Source organism: Haemaphysalis longicornis, unplaced genomic scaffold (assembly GCF_048455015.1).
Source record: "Haemaphysalis longicornis isolate Haplotype H1 unplaced genomic scaffold, Haemaphysalis longicornis Haplotype H1 scaffold_7, whole genome shotgun sequence".
In the NCBI taxonomy this organism is placed as follows: Eukaryota; Metazoa; Arthropoda; class Arachnida; order Ixodida; family Ixodidae; genus Haemaphysalis; species Haemaphysalis longicornis.
The window spans coordinates 87,087,800-87,106,422 of record NW_027526422.1 but is presented as its reverse complement, the minus strand read 5'-3'; the positions used below and the strand labels follow the sequence as shown (position 1 = coordinate 87,106,422).

Sequence of the window (18,623 nt, the reverse complement as noted above, 5' to 3'; positions counted from 1 at the left end):
CGTCAGATGAACACCAAGGTATTTGTACGTAGTGGCCGGGATTACTGGTACTGATTTAATTGTGTACAGGTGTTGAATAATAGTGTGTTTTCGGGAGAATGACAAGACTTTGCATTTTTTGAGGTTTAATGGCATGAGGTTTTTATCGCACCAAGTAGAAATTGTGTTGAGATCGTGTTGCAAGGAGTGGTTGTCAGAGGGAGAGCGGATGGGGTTATAGATGACGCAGCTATCAGTGAATAATCGTAATTTTGTTGTAATATTGGTCGGTAAATCGTTTATGTAGATGAGGAACAACAATGGTGATAGGCTTGCGCCTTGCGGGACTCCAGAAGTTACATTGGCGAGCGATGAGCGTTGGTTGTTAGCGGTAGTATATTGCATGCGGCCTTGTAGAAAGTGTTCGATCCAGCGTAGTATATTAATGGGAATTCCAAGAGAAGAGAGCTTAAGCAAGAGAAGATTATGGGGAACCCGGTCAAACTCGGTCAAATATGTGGCATCCAGAAATTGTTGCTTCCAAATCAGAAGAAAGACCGGGCCATCTCCACTAAAGTGCAACGTGGGGAGTGGCGAAGAATGCAGTGAATGAGTGTATTATGGGCGCCGTTGCATTTTTGCCCACGGAGATGAAACCATTGGGAGGTAGAGGTATACAACTTTTCTGTAAAAGTATTGAGTCTTTGAAGCACGAAGTATTCTAGCGCTAGGCGTTGGAAAACGAGTGTCTCGGTGTCTTAGTACCGTGACTACATGAAACGACGACGACGACAGGGGATGCCGATAGCCCGAGCCTCTACGGGGCTTCGCTCCTAAAGAACCTGCGGATGCGTGTGCGCTTGTGTCTTACGGCTTGTGCCAATACGCGTATATTTGCACAGGGCCCCTGCCCTTTTAAACACACAAGCATAACCTTTACTTCTAACTTTTGGGTACTTCTGGTAGTGCACATAGTGTTGTTATTCATAAAGTCATTACTGCCCAAAATAGAAGTACTGCTGAGTCCTCCTCAGCAATAGACCAAATTTATTGCAATTTTGGTTCACCCTAAAGCTGGTGGAATGTATGCGATATTGCCATTACGGATAATTTCCCCATAGTCATGTTGTTTCGAAGAAACATTTCTGTCTGCCGAGATGGTGGAAATCATAAAACAAAATAAATTTTCCTGTGCTGAGACACCGCGTAGAGCAAGTATTAAACACCTTCTCGCACCCCATCGGGAAAATTTAGGATATAACACATTTCAAAACCATTTCAGTAATGCCATTATTTATTCAACAGCAAAAACCGTTGCAATATGCCACAGCACTCCCATTTTCATTGGATGACTGGCGCAATATTCAAACTCATAAGGCATCTGGCCCACGAAACACTATATCTAAGCAAAACCGAGGAAATTCATATTATTATACTAAATTTCGCCCCTTTTGCAACAAAGCCACCTGAGCTTTACGAGAGCACAAGAAAGTGGATTACTTTGCTTAACCCTGAAAATTCTTAATCCTGAAAATTCTGTGACTTTGATCTTGCGGTTCTATTATTAGTCGTTTTTAGCACTTCTTATTTGATATGACATAAAAATGTGTATAAAGTTCAAGAGGACTGTGATTTGGGCGAGTTGGTGAAGGTTCATAATTGAAGCTGCGCTGTCCTGTCTACTCCTCGTCCTTTCATTCTTTTTTTTGTGCCATGTTTTTTCCGCGCTGTTTTTCAATCATGAAGTGTGTAAACTGGTTTGTATAGGTGACTGAATGAGTGTGTGAATATAGGTATGAATATATGTATAATTGATTGACTGTAGGGCTTAACGCGCCGACGCAACGCAGGCGATGAGGCGCGTCGTAGTGGAGGGCTCCTGTTTAATTTTGACCACCTGGGGATCTTTAACGTGCGCCGAAATCTCGCACACACGGGCGTTTTTTTTTGCTTTTCGCCTCCATCAGAAAAGCGGCTGCACTGGCCTGGAGTCGAACTCGCGACCTCGTGTTCTATCTATGTATACATGTATGCCTAGATATGCATATATTTGTACGCGTATATGTCGATGTATGTATATGTATTCTTGTCGATTCTAGTTATGCTGTCTTATACTCAGTTTTTAGGAACGCTGCTTGCTTTTTTTCATTTAGAAGTGTGTATGTACATTTATTTGTACTCCCCTGCTTCTTTTGCATGCATCTCAACTAGCCTTCAGGATAGGGATTCAGATGCCTTCCATTATCCCTCATGTAGGTCTCAACGCTTTAAATAAACCAACCATCTTTTCCTCTTTCGATTTCTCCGTGTTTGATGTGCGTGCGCAGAGTGACAGTGTATCTGCGCTAAAATATATAATCCATAAGGAATTTTCCCTGCATCTGAGGCCTTCAAATGCAACCGAACACAATGCGAATCTTACAGCTGTTACCAGCGAAGACTCATTGCAGAAGGATTTCGATCCTTGCTTTTAAATGGCAAGGACATTGGTGAGATCCATAGGGCTTAAGAACCAGCAATACATTGGTATTGTTTTGTCTAATCTTTCAGACAATTGACCGCGGAGACGACTATATCATTATGGCAAACGTTTCATGTTCGGATTGTTCACAGTAAGGTCACAAAAGTTGCAGAATTCTTGCGTACTGTAAGTACACAGATTTATATGGGAGGGAAACGGATATCCGCGTGTTTTTACGCCGAGATAACAATCTCGTCCTTGCAAGTTTCAGTTTTCACCACAAAGTCTGGTCACTACCACTTCAAAATGAATTGAAAAATAAACGCCCGTGCCTTCTCTAACCATGTGTGTGATGTGTATTTTATAAAGCTTCGCTTGCCATCAATGTTCACAGGGGAGAGTGGCTACCAATTTCAAATCCACTCGAAGGTTCTAACCTTTCCAATGCTGTATTTATTGGTCTTTTAGGGCGCAAGAAATATAAAAACTGAAATAATGCGTACAATGTGCCTTGTTTTGCGCATCGAGTACTTTTTAGAACGTATGACGGGGCAAAGACAGCATCTAGCTGACCCCGAAGGAGATGTGCCGAGACTACACACACAGGACGCTTGATGAAAAATGCTGAAACATATACAGTAGACTACAAAGGGAATGCATACTATTCAACCGTTGAAGTTCATTGAATGTCAAGACACTACCAAAACTGAACATCCCCCATATGTCAATGTCTGCACCTACATTCTCAGATAGATGAAGGACATCTAACAACGAATATCCGGAGTGGATTCTTTTCCGAACAAGCGAAAAAGCCAGTTCGTTGAAAGAATAAATAAATGGCGTATTTCGAACTAGAGTTAGAAGTATTTCTGAAATACACAGAAAAATACGTGCTTCGCTTCTCTTTTAAAGCAGGTTTTGTTTGTCAGCACGCTGATATGCATGGTTTTTTGTGTATAAAAAATTGCTTTACGTCTTTGCTTTTGCTGAAAACTGGCTGCCTCAACGTTACAACGTTACTGCTTTAACTTTACAACTTAATACAGAACTAACCACGTACAATGCCTCTTCGTGATCATTTTGTTATGTGGCAAAAATCAGCAGTTGTCATTTCTATATTATGTACAGTGCGCGGAGTGAGAAGCAAAGTATATGAACCCAATGTGATAATAGCTAATAAAGTTCACTAAAATGTTCCGTCATGCATGTCGTGCGGCAATTTAAATATGTTACCTTTGTGGCAGTTTCCACCTTTCCGTAGATGTTTTCCTTCGGGATGGCCCATGCGGGTGCTAATATCCATTCCAAGTGTCCAGTAGATGTGCCATAGTTTGGTAGCATGATATATTCCTCCTAAAATATAATCAAGTTATAACGGTTTTACATGGTTCCTAGTCAAGCCAAATTATATTTTAGATAAAGCTAAAGTTTTAATTATAAGCACGACCCCGAAATTGAAGAAAGCCAACGTCACTGTCTCGCTATTCTACATCATAGCTACATGAACTCAGCAACCATTTTTAAATGCTGCAAATAACTAATTACGATGGTTTGTGTCAGGACAAAATATAACGACAATAGAGGTCCCCATCTACTTTTGAAATCAAACAACATAACATAAGAGAACATTAAAAACAGTGGAAATGCATACGAGAGATTTAGAACCAAGATATCGAGAAATAAATGCTGCTGTCAGAAAAAGAAGTTATAAGAAAACCGGAAAATATTTATTGAACAGGCTGCGAGGATTTAAGGGTTTATTCTAGAAGTAGCATTTTAATGTTACATGCACAACTTAGTATCACGGATTGTTAACTGTGAATTTAATTTTGCCACATTCAATAGGTAAGTAAATCAAGCAAGTTATGTTTTAGGTGTATTGAAATCATTTTCGAATGAATTGCGCGAGCTCGGCGATTTCGGCAAATGACAGGTGTGGCTACCAAATCTTAATATCACGTAATCTAGCTGTTGTAACCCCGGAAGCATGGATAAACATAACGTCACTTCTGCAGAGTGTGCTGCTCAGCAAGAACTCGTGCAAATAGTACAACACATGGAATCATAACCACGCTAGCCGTGAACAGAGAGACATGTCGAACACAACATTACTGGAATCAAGAGTAATCGGAACAGGTTTGATATGTACCAAGCCAGTTCCGCTTCAAATTTATTTCAAGGTATGATTTTGATAAAGTTGTTCGTTTCAGTTACGCAAGGAGGGTTTGCGCCAATTACAGCTTTTAGTGTGAATGTTTTTTCAAAGCACATAATTAATAGAGATACCCCTAAAGCTGTATAGATGGTATTCGTTGAAAAGTTTAGCGGTCAATTGCTTCGCTTGGCAACACTGGAAACGGCCACAGACATGGCCGATGCACCACGGACATGGGCAAGTACCACCATCCCGCGGAACCCGACGTAACGAGTGACGGCGCACTCACACGGTTACATGGAGGAGAAGAGGGGTGCCTGATCTGGGGGCCGTGCGCACAACGTCGCCTAGCAACAGACGCTTGGCCACAGATATGGCGGCGCACTCGCATGGTTGCCTGCATGCATTCTACGCCACTGAATACCGGCCATACTTCGAACAAGAAAAGAGAAACCGAGTACGTGCTCCTCAAGCCTGCTAGATTTTCGGGCAGGATACCGGGAATATTAATTTTGAGTCAATCGTCTCTGTGCACTGGCGTAGAGAGCCGCGGCTTTCCAAAACCTTCTGAGATGCAGGTGATGCAATGATCCCTTCTAAATACGCTTAGCACGAAATAACTACTATGAATAAATAGTTTTGTAGCGCAAGCCATTTACCATGCTTTTATACTTTCGCGCCCTCGCACTCAATTCACGCCGACCTGAACAAAGTTTTAATTCCGGGGAAACAAACACAAAAACAACCTAAAAAACAATTGCAAGGCCCTGTACAATGCATCCATAGAATTGGGAAGTTGTTGCATTTACTCTTATTGATCGCTTCTTTGATTGTTGGTGTTGCTTTTCCACTGTTTTCACTTATTGCATGCTACGCTCGATATTTGTGGGAAAGGCCCGAACCCCAGTTTCCCGTAATCCTGCACGTGTCAGTGGCGTCATGCATGCTGGGTGTGGAGCCGAAGAAGAAATGATATGCAATTGTTGACTTGATATTTCCAGGTGCATTTAAACAGAAAAAAAAACCCTGAGATTTTTATAGTGTGAGCTGTGTTAGTCCAGGAAAAACCCGGAAAACGCCTCGTTCCCCGCAGTGTCATTCTGCCCTTAAAGTGATTTTATTTTTGAATTTATAAAACGTTTAGCGGCTGAAAGATATCCTTGCGAAATAATTAACCCCGGACAAGAGGTTGTTTTCATGCAGTCTTTTCAGAAAGAGTGCTGTCTTGCACAGTGTCCTGAAAACGGGTGAGTGGTACAATAAACTGGGTAACCAAGATCCCTACACCAAGACCCCAACAAACTGTAATGCGAGTTGCACACGCCGTACCTCGTGCAAGAAGCGTTGTAAATTGGCGAGACTGGTCTAAGATAAGGGCAAATGGAAACGTCATTGTAAGTGAAATATAAAGTGCGTGGAGTTGCTTGCATATGGCTGCAGACCCACTGAAAATTACGTTGACTCGTTCAGAAGAGCATGGCTTAGAGGGAACGAGATGCGTTTGCGCCTATTATATTCGCTGCCTGCTAGACGCGTTTACTCTTGAAGCGGCAGCAAGTGGTCGCGACTTACTTTTTAATGGATTCTCTTTTTCCATGTTTCTTGTCCAATTTCCTTGCGGTAGTCAAAGGCTATAATATATGCCTATCCTACAATATTATCGGCTTCCTGCAAGCAGGGTAGTCTGTTTTACGTCGTAGAACTAGGTATATACGAAGGTCTATGACGTTTACAATTTTTACAAGATGTGAAGGGAAAATTTTAATCGCGTAGCGTAAAGCTAATTGCCATTTTAACTTCCGTTTGAGGTCTGCAGCACTTTTGCTGCTTTACACATCTGTTGAGGCATCTGAAATGTCTTCTCCGCATTGCTCCTCCAACACATCCTTGCCGCCTGTCGGCGACGTTGGCTATGATGACAAATCGTTAACTTTGCACGGCTAGATTTAACAGGTTACTAGTACGTTTGGGAAGCCAAGCACGCTCGGTAACAACAAAAAGTCGATGTTGGGCGTACATTTATAAGGCTGAGATAAAAATGAAGCACATTAAAAACCACTGTGACGGAATCATAGTTGTTACAGATAACATAAACCCCCGGAATGCGCTAAACAGCAAAAGGACGGATTTTATTGCCTAAACTGCACAATAAAGCTACAAATAAGGCTTCGGCGAACTCAATTCAGCGTCCGTTAAAGAAAGTTTGCGCGGGCAGATACAATATATTGCTAACCCCGAGGATTTGTGCACAGCTCGTGCGTGTACACCAAGGCAGGATGGCTGTTAAAAGAAGTCCCGAACATCTGCCTTTACACACAATCGATATGTATCCAAAGCAACAATATACCTCCAATGAATGTCAAGTTAATGCCTGAATTGAACGTTCAGTGCATGGTCATTTCTGCGAATTCATCGACACAGGTATGGCAGACGTTCAACAGCGACTATTCGGAGCTCATAAATTTTTGGACGCCCGAAAGAAGTTCATTCGGAGACAAAACTAGTACCCAGTAGGCTTAAAAAACGAAAACTAAAAAGCGACGAGTAACATACAGCAATATAGAAACTTCGCTTTTTTCTGAAATCATATTGGCGTGCCAAAATGCTGGCTTTTTTGAGATTCATCGTCATATTATAGAAAGGCAAAAGTTTGTTGTCGTTGGAAAGTAGCTCTCCAACCTTAGTGGTCATCCTTTTTTGTTCTAGTGTAGAGGCCATGATTACTGAACAAGCAAGTTAAGGCTCACCGGCGTAGATTTTCTGTCCCTGTGTGCAGAACTTGCTTTTTGTTCACCTTAGTACCAGGTAGTGCAATTTTGTGTCATTGTGCCATATGGTTGCATGTATACTTTTACAGGACATAGACGCAAATCTCTGCAACTTCTTTTTCTTATATTTTTCCCGCTATGTTGCATAAACCGGCGTTGGCCGTTTTTTAATGCGCACTGAGTTCCTATTCAGTAATGCCAGTTATGCAGAACGTTTTGACATTCAACCACACCGTTTGAAGTGTCCAGTTATGAATGTCGTAGGGAGAATCAAATCTGTTACCTGTTTGCCGCTGCCTAACTTCCCGCTGGTGCCTTTATAGTCCTGTTTGCCGCTGCCGAACTTCCCGCTGGTGCCTTTATAGTCCTGTTTGCCGCTGCCGAACTTCCCGCTGGTGCTTTTATAGTCCTTCTTGGGGGCGCCAAATGTACTTGCATATTCTTTTTCCTTTTTTGCTTCGCTTTTTTTATCCGCTTCCTTCGGTTTGTCGAAGTTTGCGTCCTGGAATACAGTTAGCATGGAATGGTTTTATTGAATAATAAAAACAATCAACATTTATTTTTGTCATATTTAATTACATTTCTCGTTTCTGGCAACGCAGCAAGCACGAAGTCTTGATCATTTTGAAGCAGCTTTATATCGCTTACGGAATGACACACCCAGTCTTGGTGTATAGCCCTTACATACTAGAAACCCATACATCATGGTTGCTGATATATAGTGAAAGTAGAGACCGACTAAAGGGTGCTGGCTTGCCCATGAAGCCTACATAATACTGGAGTTGCAAGCACAATTAAGAAACAATGCAATGGTTACAATCAACAAGATAAGACTGAAAACGCAGCGACAGAGCATGTGGATGATTTTGGCTCAGCTCCTGCAGCCGCAAATGTTTGTGCAACAAACAAGTTTGCCTACTAAAGCTCGAAACTCGAAAATATATTACTAGCTAGGCATACGTTGTTTATGCGGCATGAACGTAATCCTGCATAAGTGTTAGGATGCGCGTTTTAATGGTACGTTGACTCGCAGTGATTAACATTAATCCTGGTGCCGCCAAGGTAAGGTGAGTTACATCGCTGTTTCATTTCACATTTCTTTTAACAGAACTTTGTTTGAATTGCCCCATTCATTTTTTCAGGCTCATTTTGGCTACTTGTGCTGCAATGAACACCTGCAGGCCGACTGAGGCATGTTTACTACAGTAACTTGAGCAGAACACCGTACACTCAGCGAGATCATGATGCCACTCCGACGGGTTATGCAGCAAACTCAACATGTACAAGACATCGACTTATAATAATGCTAGCAGTTGACAAGCCGACATATTGTGAATTTTCTTTTGCAGTTCTATTAACACAATTTAAAGCCAATTGTGCTAGGCTCAATAATGAGTTTTATTATTGCTGGTTGTGCTGCTACTGATCCTTTAAGGCCGAATACACCAGCGCTTTTAGCTCGACCAAATTGAATTAAGGACAGCGTATATACGGTGACTACCTGACGCCACGTCGGCAGTTTATGTGCAGTCCAGCAGCTTACAGTGGTACAAGACGCCACCGGAGAAAAACGATAGGAGTTAGCAAACACATCTGTAACATTACCGGAACATAAAGAAGAAATAGTGGGGGGAACATTTGGTATACAGCAAGTTTCGCAAACTATACAGACACGTTTTATAGTTTACAAATATCTATTTATAAGCATGCGTCCAAAGTTAACAGTGTCGCCAGTCATGTAACCGCACATTTGTTTCTATCACTCCGTCAACCAGTCACTGAAGGCAGGTAGAGTCGCAGCAAAAACGTAAGTACACGTGTCTTTGGAAACAAAACTCGCGGGCTTCGCATGCGGAATCTTCTGCTTTGTAACCGAAACTTGTTTTTGTCGCTGCAATCTTTTATAGAAGCAGTGGGCGACATAAAATAGAAGAACTTCCTTTGTAATATAGTGTATTATGCAAAGGCTCAGCTTATTGAATGCAAATGACAGGGCCGGTTCTCGGTATCCCGAGTGGGGCTGGTAGGGCTGCTCGAAAGTTAGGGACCATGTGTAGTTGTTAGGTACCTGCATATCCGCTGAACCCTCCCCCTTTCACCCCACCTTAGACAGCTCGCACTGGACCCCTTTCATGTAAGTAAACTGTAAATTCTGATAACTGTTGCGTGCTCGATTTGTTTAGAATCAGAGTGTAATTTTGGACACGTAAACGTGCGATACATAGCAAAGTATAAAGCTGAAAAGCTTGCAGCTAAAATACTGTAAAAAATGGCCGCGTATCAGCTCACTTCGCTGCAAATGTCAACAGACGACAGTATTCGGAAGCCTCTGCCATGTGATTGCCTTTATTCTCTCCTACGCCCATCTCTCATGCTCTTTCCTTCCCTTTTGTTCTTCCCACGATAAACGCGGAGGAGGTCTCCTAAAACCAACTCAATTTTCCCGTGTTCTACTGCTTGTTCCATCTACTGGAACCTGTTGTTACTGTTGAACTTAAATCACTGCCTCGAGGTCCAGTGTCGCGCGAGCTCTTTTCGTACCTTTGGGCCAAACTTTTGCTTTCAACTTGTATTTTTATTTGCTATGGCAAATATGAAGCATACATTTATTTTCAATCGAAAGAATACTGCGAGCACCGGTCGTGCATTGATGTTTCCCTGAAATATTTCTAATATATTTTTTTGCACATCAATGCTGACATGTATGAATTATGTGTCAAGACTTAGTTGTTCGGAAAGGTTTTGCCTTAACAAACTTCTCGTTCAAAAATTCATTTAAGTTTGGCCAAATTGCTGAATAGAGGGACAGACAGACAGACAGACAGACAGACAGACAGACAGACAGACAGACAGATTGACAGACCAAAATTTGCGTGTTTAAGTAGCCCGAGAATGACTATGGTATTCAAAGGCCTCTGAAGCTAAAGTAACATTTCCTCCGGAAAACAAGATCATCACGAAAGCCACATTCAGTTTTAAGGGAGTGATATTGATGATGAATATTCACGGCGTTACAATTACAAAAGAACATTTAGGTGTGCATTATATCACATTACGTCTGCTTTTTGTACTTTATGGAGATGCCGTGAACAAGATCGGTAAGTTAGGAGTTTTAGCATCCTCTGTGAGCGACAGTGAACTAGGAAACAGTACAAAAATCTTACCGTTAAAAGTGCCATTTGCAGTAGTGTCAGACAGGCCAAGGTTTTCCAAAGGCGCTTTCCGCCCATTGATAAGGCAACCATCGCTCCGAAAAGCTTACACACTGAGGAAGTACTAAAAGAGAGAAGTGGGTTCACTTTAAAAGGGCTGCGATGCACTGTATGGTCGAAGATACGACACGATAAGAAACAGCGGCAAGTTTGAAGACAAAGCATACCTATGGCAGAAAAGGTTACAGCGTTGCCACAACACAATTCTTTTGTGTATATTGAAAAAGAAAACACGTCGCCTGAAAGGGTCGTAGCTTTTTTCTCATAGGTTGAATACAATTCACCTTCCTCGGGGTCGCTGAAAAGGTCACGCGTGAGTTATATTTCAGTGCGATAACCTATGAGCTAACTATTTGCCCAAGTCCAGTACCCCGTCCCGTCTGTCAGGATTCCTTCAGTGACCCTTGTGATTCTTAACGAAAATAAAAATGTTAGGTGTTATCTAAATGTTGCCCCAAGAAGACTTCGGCACAGTATGGGCAACTTGATGAAGCCCTCCCGGGGCGTCCCAAGGGTTCATTTTAGATGCAACGCATCTCTTTAACTCGCCTTGTCCCACGTCGTTGTCCCGGCGTAGTCCGCATCCCTCCCCCATCCTCCTCGCCGCGGCAGCTGCGCGCTCCGCCGCTCTCACCGCAGCGCCATCTGTGCGTCAGCGGGGTCAGCGCGCAGCTTGCGCTCGGCTGCGCTCGCTCCCGTCGCCGTGCCAGCTGTGCGTTAGCGCGCAGCTTGCGCTCGGTTAAAAATTTACACCATCTTCCCGCGAGGGGAACCATGGGGTAGATGCGACGCATCGGGGGTGAACATGCTGCGTAAATAGGATACACAGCGAGAGCAATCCACGAGCTAACATCGCTAACATAACGGAAACGCAACGGCAACCCCCGATTTGTTGCATCTACCCCATGGTTCCCCTCGCGGGAAGATGGTGTAAATTTTTTCTTTGAGTTCCCATTTCCAGTGTATTTTTATATTTTCCTTCGCGCAACGATTTGATTTGAAATGCGGGAAGAAGAGATAATTATTGAGTAATGCATGCTGATCCAATTTTGCCACAATGTACAAAATATTTTTGACAGGAAGTTTTCTAGAATTCCGATGCCTCTCCGCAGGCACCACGTTGGCTTCCCAACAAAATGTTCTTTTAAGTTTTGCTGTTTTACTTTCATTTGTTGGTTGAAATGGCCTTGCAGCATCGGGAAATTTGAACACAGAGTATCAAGTAATCCCAACAACCTGGACTTCAAAATACATACAAAAGCGGAGAAGCGAATGCGTGCTAAAGATTGTAACAAACGTGGCAGTAAACCCGGAAAGAAGAAGAGGAGGTCAATGTCACCAGTAGTTTTTTACATACCTTCTCCAATACATGAACAGTTAGAAAATAAAGAAATGAACTGAATTTTTTTTAGAGTGCGCCCATGGGTTTCAATCGTCGGTTAGAAATTAGTGAACGTAACTAGGTTGCGAATTCCAGCATTCAACTGAATGCGGTAAAAAAGCTGTATTTGGAACCCGTACTTGGAGCGTAAAAAGGGTGATGTTTCTTAAAGAAAAAGCAATGTAATTTTGTACACAAGCTCGGCAACTTGACATAACAATAAAGTAAAGAGCTTTACTACTCTTCCCGTCGGCGTGCAGAACGCAATTAAAAATTAAATAAAGGTTTGGGAGATCGGTGGGAAAAGTAATAGTCATGCGACAACAGAAAAACTTCAAAGCCTTATTCTGAACCGATTTAGGCCTCAAGGTGTTCAACACGTCCGTCCACAGAATATTTTATTAGCCTTTTTGTACAGAATTAGGTCCCTAAATTTGCTAAATCTTTTATGGGTTGCACAAGGGCTAGCATATTCAAGAATATGAGGTTCAAGTTTTTATACAGTAGTAATAGGTTTTTTTCGGAAGGGTTCTGTACTACAACTTCCATGTAACCTAAGGTTTTTGGTTTTTTAGCCTAAAATAAATCGCTGTTTAGCTCGTGACAAATTGTGAGTGATGAGAGCACGAAAATGCTATCCTCTGAGCGATGGCGAATTATTTTACGAATAATTAAAACGCGAAGGCGATGAGCTGTAAGTGAATTACATAACAGGCGTATCTTTAATATTTACTCTCATACAACAGGCGGTAATGCAGTCGCAGAAGTAAGCAAAGAGCTAGCCCGGAAGGGGGTGGATTGGCGAGCATTTATTGCACGTTTCAAGGTACGGTGGTCGATTTACAAACAGATATTAGCGCTGATATCATTTGGCAATCCATGCAGGTAAAACATAAACAGCGCTGGTCGTTGTTCTGGTCCCTGTGGGTGTTGTGCCATTACGTTAAGAGCAGAATGTCTAGCAGAGGTAACACAAACATTCACAGTGCCCTGTTGTCATCAAAGCGAGCCGAAGTCAGGAATTCAATGAACTGATTAATAACATTTTAAAATGTATTATGCTTATTCAGCAATCGTGATCGACTGACTGAGTCGAAAGCCTAGAAACGATCAGTAATGTTGCGTTGGTTTGGTTTCCAGTATTTTAGTAAGACGACCGTATTTTCTAAATTGAATTACCATACCGAAACGCTTTTGTATTCATAATAAAAGGTGGATAAAATTTCTTTGAATTTAGGAAATGTTATTGCGTTCGCAACTGCCATATTAGAAAAATTCGAATGAATGCTTTTACTCTGAAAGGGTTAAAGATTTGGTAAAAGATTTTCGAGACAGGAAAAGACTTACTTTTGCTAATTTCATTACGAAAGGACTGTGCCACTTAATGGTGGTTTATGATATGCCGTTGAATATGCTGTCAGGGCCAACTGATTTTCTCGCATCCAGGCCATAAAAAGGTTTAAAGTGTCCTGAACTCTAATAAGAACCTGAAGGATCTAAATGCCTTGAGTACCATTTGTAGCGAAACATTGTTCTCAATATATTTGGTGTCCATCATTGCGTGAAGCAGGTATGTTACAATGCCGCTTTAAGCTTGCTGCTGCGACGTCTCAGGGGTAGGATTAAGGGGTACTTAGGCCTACGGACACAAGACCAAGGGTTCAATTTGCTACAACGTTGGCTGTTATTATGCAGCCCAATGTTTTCGTAGCTAGAACCAAGAATTCGCTTATATCTACGGTCTGAATTTACGTATTGCCATCTTCATAGCCTGGCAACTGACATCTTCACAGTTAACCACGCAGAGGATCTTCGCTAACAAAAATTAGCGGTGAAGAAGAGCATTTCCGGATTTTTTATCCCGTCATCATTTAATATTATATGCTGGTATTTTAGAAGTATTAGTAGGGTCGAGGTTTAGTGGAAAGATCAAGCCTTAAAGCCTACCGTGAAAGCTTCCAGCCACTCCTATTCCCCGGTAATCAAAGCTATTCCTTGTGCATGAATTATTGCACATTTTCTCTCTATATATGCCCACACCTACGTATTGTACCCCACTTCGACAGTTATTGCGTCAGTCAAACATGCAGATTGTTGTCAGTTTTCCTTATCGCATTTTCTTCTTAGACATAGCTCTTTATCTCAATTCGAGATTTGAAGTCTTCCACCGGAAATTTCGCCCTAGTCAACGATGCTCATTCGTGGCCATTTTGGCCTATTCCGCCCATCACGTTTTTCATGTGTGTTGGCTGACCAAGGGTTCATACCAAGGTGTTTAGTTAGCTTCCGTGTTCTTACTCTTTACCTCGTCATTGTATGAATCGATTATGGGCCATTTTTTTCATTGAGCGACATAGCCTGATTTCTGTCAGTTTAAACTGTTCGCTGACTGCACCCATGACCGTACTGATTTATGGTTTCTACTGGTTTCGGTTGGCACTACCAAATGGTTTCTTCATTCACTTAGGTTACACAACATTACTTTCGTTTTTGCTTATTATTTAATCATAGAACTGAGCTTTCTGTGCGCAGTTCCTAAAGTTCACTTGGCTGATCATCGCAGGACTCAGGGACCAGGACGAAATCCCGAATCTAGACAGGTTCGAATAGATTTACACGTATTCCCGATTTCTCCTAATCAAGCTGCTAAATTTACCACCAAGACAATCTAAATAATTTCGGGGAGACAATGTCTCGTTGTATAAAAGCCTTTCATTAAAAAGAACCTATAACTCCTGTCGTGAAGGACTATTTAACCTCGCTAAAACCAATAATATCGCTCTCAGTGCCTCAGAGCTCCTTTAAAAGAACACCCTAGCCTTCCCAGTGCGACAGAGTTTCATTTTCATTTATTTTAGTTTCAAATGCTACTGGCCCTTGGATCATGCATGGATAATCTTCTCTGTGCGGTTGACGTTTTCTGGGCGACCGATGTGAGATCGGTACTCATTGCGTCGCTCCCGAATGCAATAATTTCCCTTGAAATGTCCCCTTCGGAAGACAACTATAGTGTGAGTAAATACTGAAATACTAGTTACACAACCGAAACAATTTTCAAAATTTCCTTCTCCGCCCCCAAATAGGCCAAGCATTCACAGAAGACCACTACTGAAGGGGCGTACATACCTGTTCAGAGACTCGCTTGAAAGATGGATTATTTGCTACCCGGAAGAGACGTTCCTCACGACGAACTATGATTTCTGCATGACGACTGCTAGTTATATACCCGAAGAAAAGTGGTGCTCCGGATTCTTACGTCAATGCACCACGCGCTAAATTTTTTTAAGGTAAAGTTTTTTTATGTTCGTTTTACTCCCTTTGTGCTTCCGGCAGTTGGACAGATGAGATAGTATAATGTAGAGATTTGCGTTCGAAATAAATCGATAATTTTCCCGTGCATTGTTTAAAGTATGCGCACCATTTTGGCCGGATGAAGTGGTTTAGCGACGCATCTGCTGTGCGGACGTCCTGCCCACAGCTACGGAGAGGTAACGACCCCTGCAAAGTAGAGGAACCGCAATTATGTGTCCACAAATCTTTGTCGTTATTCATCTTTTCGCAGCTAAGGTCAATAGCGGCAATTTCCTCGGCATTCGCCAAAGGGAGTTGCAAGTTCTCTCCGCGTAAAACGTTGTGCGTCTCATAACGTCCTTACACCTAAATCCTGTTGGCTTGCCCGAACGGGTCCGGTCGTTATGCGGAATTATAGAGCAGGACCCGTTTAAGTGGAATGTTAGCGAGCGCTCCAGTGAGTGGATGTGAATTGCAGCTTTAAATTAATCATTTTTTTTTGTAGCTGACAGATATCCTATGAAGATGTTTGTGTTTAGAATACTCACACTATAGAAGCTTTGTAACGTCAAATACACAAACTGCATATTCGCTGTTTTTTTTCCGCATGTCGTGTCCTGCCACTCAGGAACACGATTGTGCCTGCGCTGGCAAAAATTGCGACCAAAAGCATCGCGTCACAGAGCACTTCATACTAGCTGAAGTTAGCTGAACCCTGGCAAAGCCCGCATCTATTCGCGCTGGATCTTCTGTTCCGCTTTCTCATCACGTGATATGCCTGCCCCCTTCCTCCCACAAGAACAACCGACCCTTTTTCGCCGGAACTGTTTTCGCGGTAGGCCTCACGTTGCACTATCTTCAAAAATTATTTGAAATATTACAGAAGAGAGGTGATGCTGTGGTGACTGATTAGACAATTCTTGGCCGGGTCCATTTGTCTTTGCAGGATCTGGTCGGTGCCATTGGTAGCCGCTGACTAAGCAACGTGACTCTGCGATTGTAGTGCTTCCTGTAACTGTGCTTGATCGTGACGTTTTTATGCAACGTGCACATTACACGCCGGAAAGCGTGAAATCAGTGTTTGTTCTATTGCGTCACTGGTGTCGTGCTGTAGGGCAAAATTTCAAAGTGCGTTTTTGTTTGTGATACTTGTTCCGTTAAAAAGGTTTTGTTGAGGCTGGAATGGAGTTGCGGGAGTTAACAAATACTATATCTGAAAAAAAAACAGGATAGTATTTTGTCTTTAAGGCTCTTTAAGCAAGAACCAAACATCCATATGACAACTGCAACACAGACTGCTGAGCCATATTTTCAAAACGTTTATACGACGGCACCATTTTTCGGTCTTTCCAGAAGAAATATTGTATCAGTGAAGACAGCAGAACCACTTGCTGTGACCGCCCGAGCACGGGCTACCTAGATACGTTATCGAATTTTAAGTAGAACGTACGGAAATAGAGTCTTTACACCCACGTCGTGGTCCCAGCGTTTCCGGACTTAAAGAGAACAGGGTTGCCTAACTTGTGCGCAGCCCCGTCGAAGGTCACTGTTGTTGGCGGAGCACACGATAAACAGTTTTTCTACTTATAATAGTGCTAAAAGGGTCAGGAAGGACTGACCCTTTTAGCACTATTTGAGAAGGAAGGACGCTAAGACACCTTCAGCGGCCTTTTGGCCAGAACAGCTTCAAACAACCCATTTTTTCATAACTATACGATTGAGCAGAGCAGTGGCTTACTTTTCCAATGGCCAGACGTCAGTAGATATATCATCCGCAAGCCAGCGTCTCAGCTTATCCCTTCAGAACCGCGCGTATAAAAAGCACAACTGAAAAACGCTGGCTCCGTATCACTGCAGGCTTGCGCGGAAACATTGACCGCGGGAAACTGCTCTCGCTCTCTCTGTCTTTTTCGTCTGGCTGTCTGAGCCCAACCCATGTAGGTATGGAGTGCCGCCTGCTCCAGAAGTAACCGTCATCCCGGATACCTAAGAGGTTACACAAGAAAGGTTCAACCATTCTAGAAAGGCTCTCAGGGACACCAACAACACTCCCTCACCAGAGAAAGATCTACCACCGTGGTGCAGTAGTAGTTGGGCGCCACCTCCCATGACTTACCAACTCAACTCCCGGCCTTCAGTCCCCAGCAGCTGTAGAGCACCTCACCACGGAGGCGGTCAGACCAGCGATACAGCTGAGGGTGCTAAGAATTTCAGGGTCAGTGCAGGCCGTCTTTGGAACTTGACTCTGCAACGTTCAGTGCACGCCCCCTATATGCGAGAGAAGCTCAGCTGTACTGCTAAAGGAGCTCCCGGGCGTTAAATGGATAATGTAGGGTTAAGCGAAGTTAGAAGAATAGGGGAAGGCTTCCTGGAGCTGACTAGAGGGCATATTCTGTGCTACAGTGAACCCCAAGAGAAGAAAGAACACGGGGTAGGATTTTTAATCCACAAAAAAAGCGGGGAACGTGGAGTAGTTTTTCAGCATTAGCGAAAGAGTCGCGGCTGATGTGATCAAGGTAAACAATCAGCACTTAAAGATAGTACACGCCTATGCGCCAACCACTGGATATGATGTTGAAGACGTAGACAGCCCCTACGAGGACGTCGAATCAGCAATAAATTAAGTAACAACACAGTTCACTGCTGTGATGATAGAATTGAACGCAAAAGTGGGTACGAAGCAAATTGGAGAAAGGTCAGTGGGAAGCTTTTGAATAGACAATAGCAACATTAAAGGAGATACATTGGTGGGATTCACTGACAAATAGCCTGAGGTTGATGAACACATTCTTCTGCAAATGAGAGAACGGGAAGTGGACATGAAAAGTCCCGATGGTACAACAAAAAATGAAATTGGCTTTATTTTATGTGACAACCCAGGCATTGTGCAAGACGTAGAGGTGCTAAGTAAGATTCAGAGCAGCGATCATAGGACGGTTAGATGCAAGCTAAGGCTGAATCTGGAAAGAGGAAAAGAAAACTTGTGAAAACTAAGAAACCCCGCATGGAGTCAATCCGAGCCAGACCGCAGGAGTTTAAACTAACTGCTCAAAACAACTTTGCGCGTTTAAGTGAGCAGAACAAGGTCAATGGATACAGGATAGAGGACAAGATAACAACGGCAATCAGAATTAGCAACAGCTGTGGGAGAAGCAACATGTAGGGAACAAAGTAAAAAGACGATAGTCGACTGGCTCACCTGCCAAGTAAAGGCGTCCCTTGTCTTTCCCGCTCACCTCTTACGGTGTTCCTCTCCCGTCTCGTTCCACCCAGGATAACACCCTACAGGTTTGCTCAAGTCCATTTAAATTTACCGCGTTCCACTGCTCCAGGCAGGGTGCCTCGATGCCGTACCTCGATGCCGGGTGCCGTACGG

At 42.9% G+C, this 18,623-nt stretch overlaps 1 protein-coding gene across 1 annotated transcript in view; it reads right to left on the bottom strand.

Annotated features, from left to right (window-relative positions):
- Nucleotides 1-15,213, bottom strand: part of LOC144144568 (dermonecrotic toxin SpeSicTox-betaIB2a-like) — a 29,320-nt gene extending 14,107 nt beyond the window's left edge. Inside the window, exons 1-4 of the mRNA XM_077676077.1 lie at nucleotides 15,083-15,213; nucleotides 10,528-10,639; nucleotides 7,647-7,865; nucleotides 3,674-3,793 (exon numbers count right to left, since the gene is read on the bottom strand). Of these exons, the coding sequence (XP_077532203.1) occupies nucleotides 3,674-3,793; nucleotides 7,647-7,865; nucleotides 10,528-10,608 (420 nt within the window). The 5' untranslated portion in view covers nucleotides 10,609-10,639; nucleotides 15,083-15,213. The remainder of the gene's footprint in view (nucleotides 1-3,673; nucleotides 3,794-7,646; nucleotides 7,866-10,527; nucleotides 10,640-15,082) is intronic.
- Nucleotides 15,214-18,623: the final 3,410 nt, after the last annotated feature.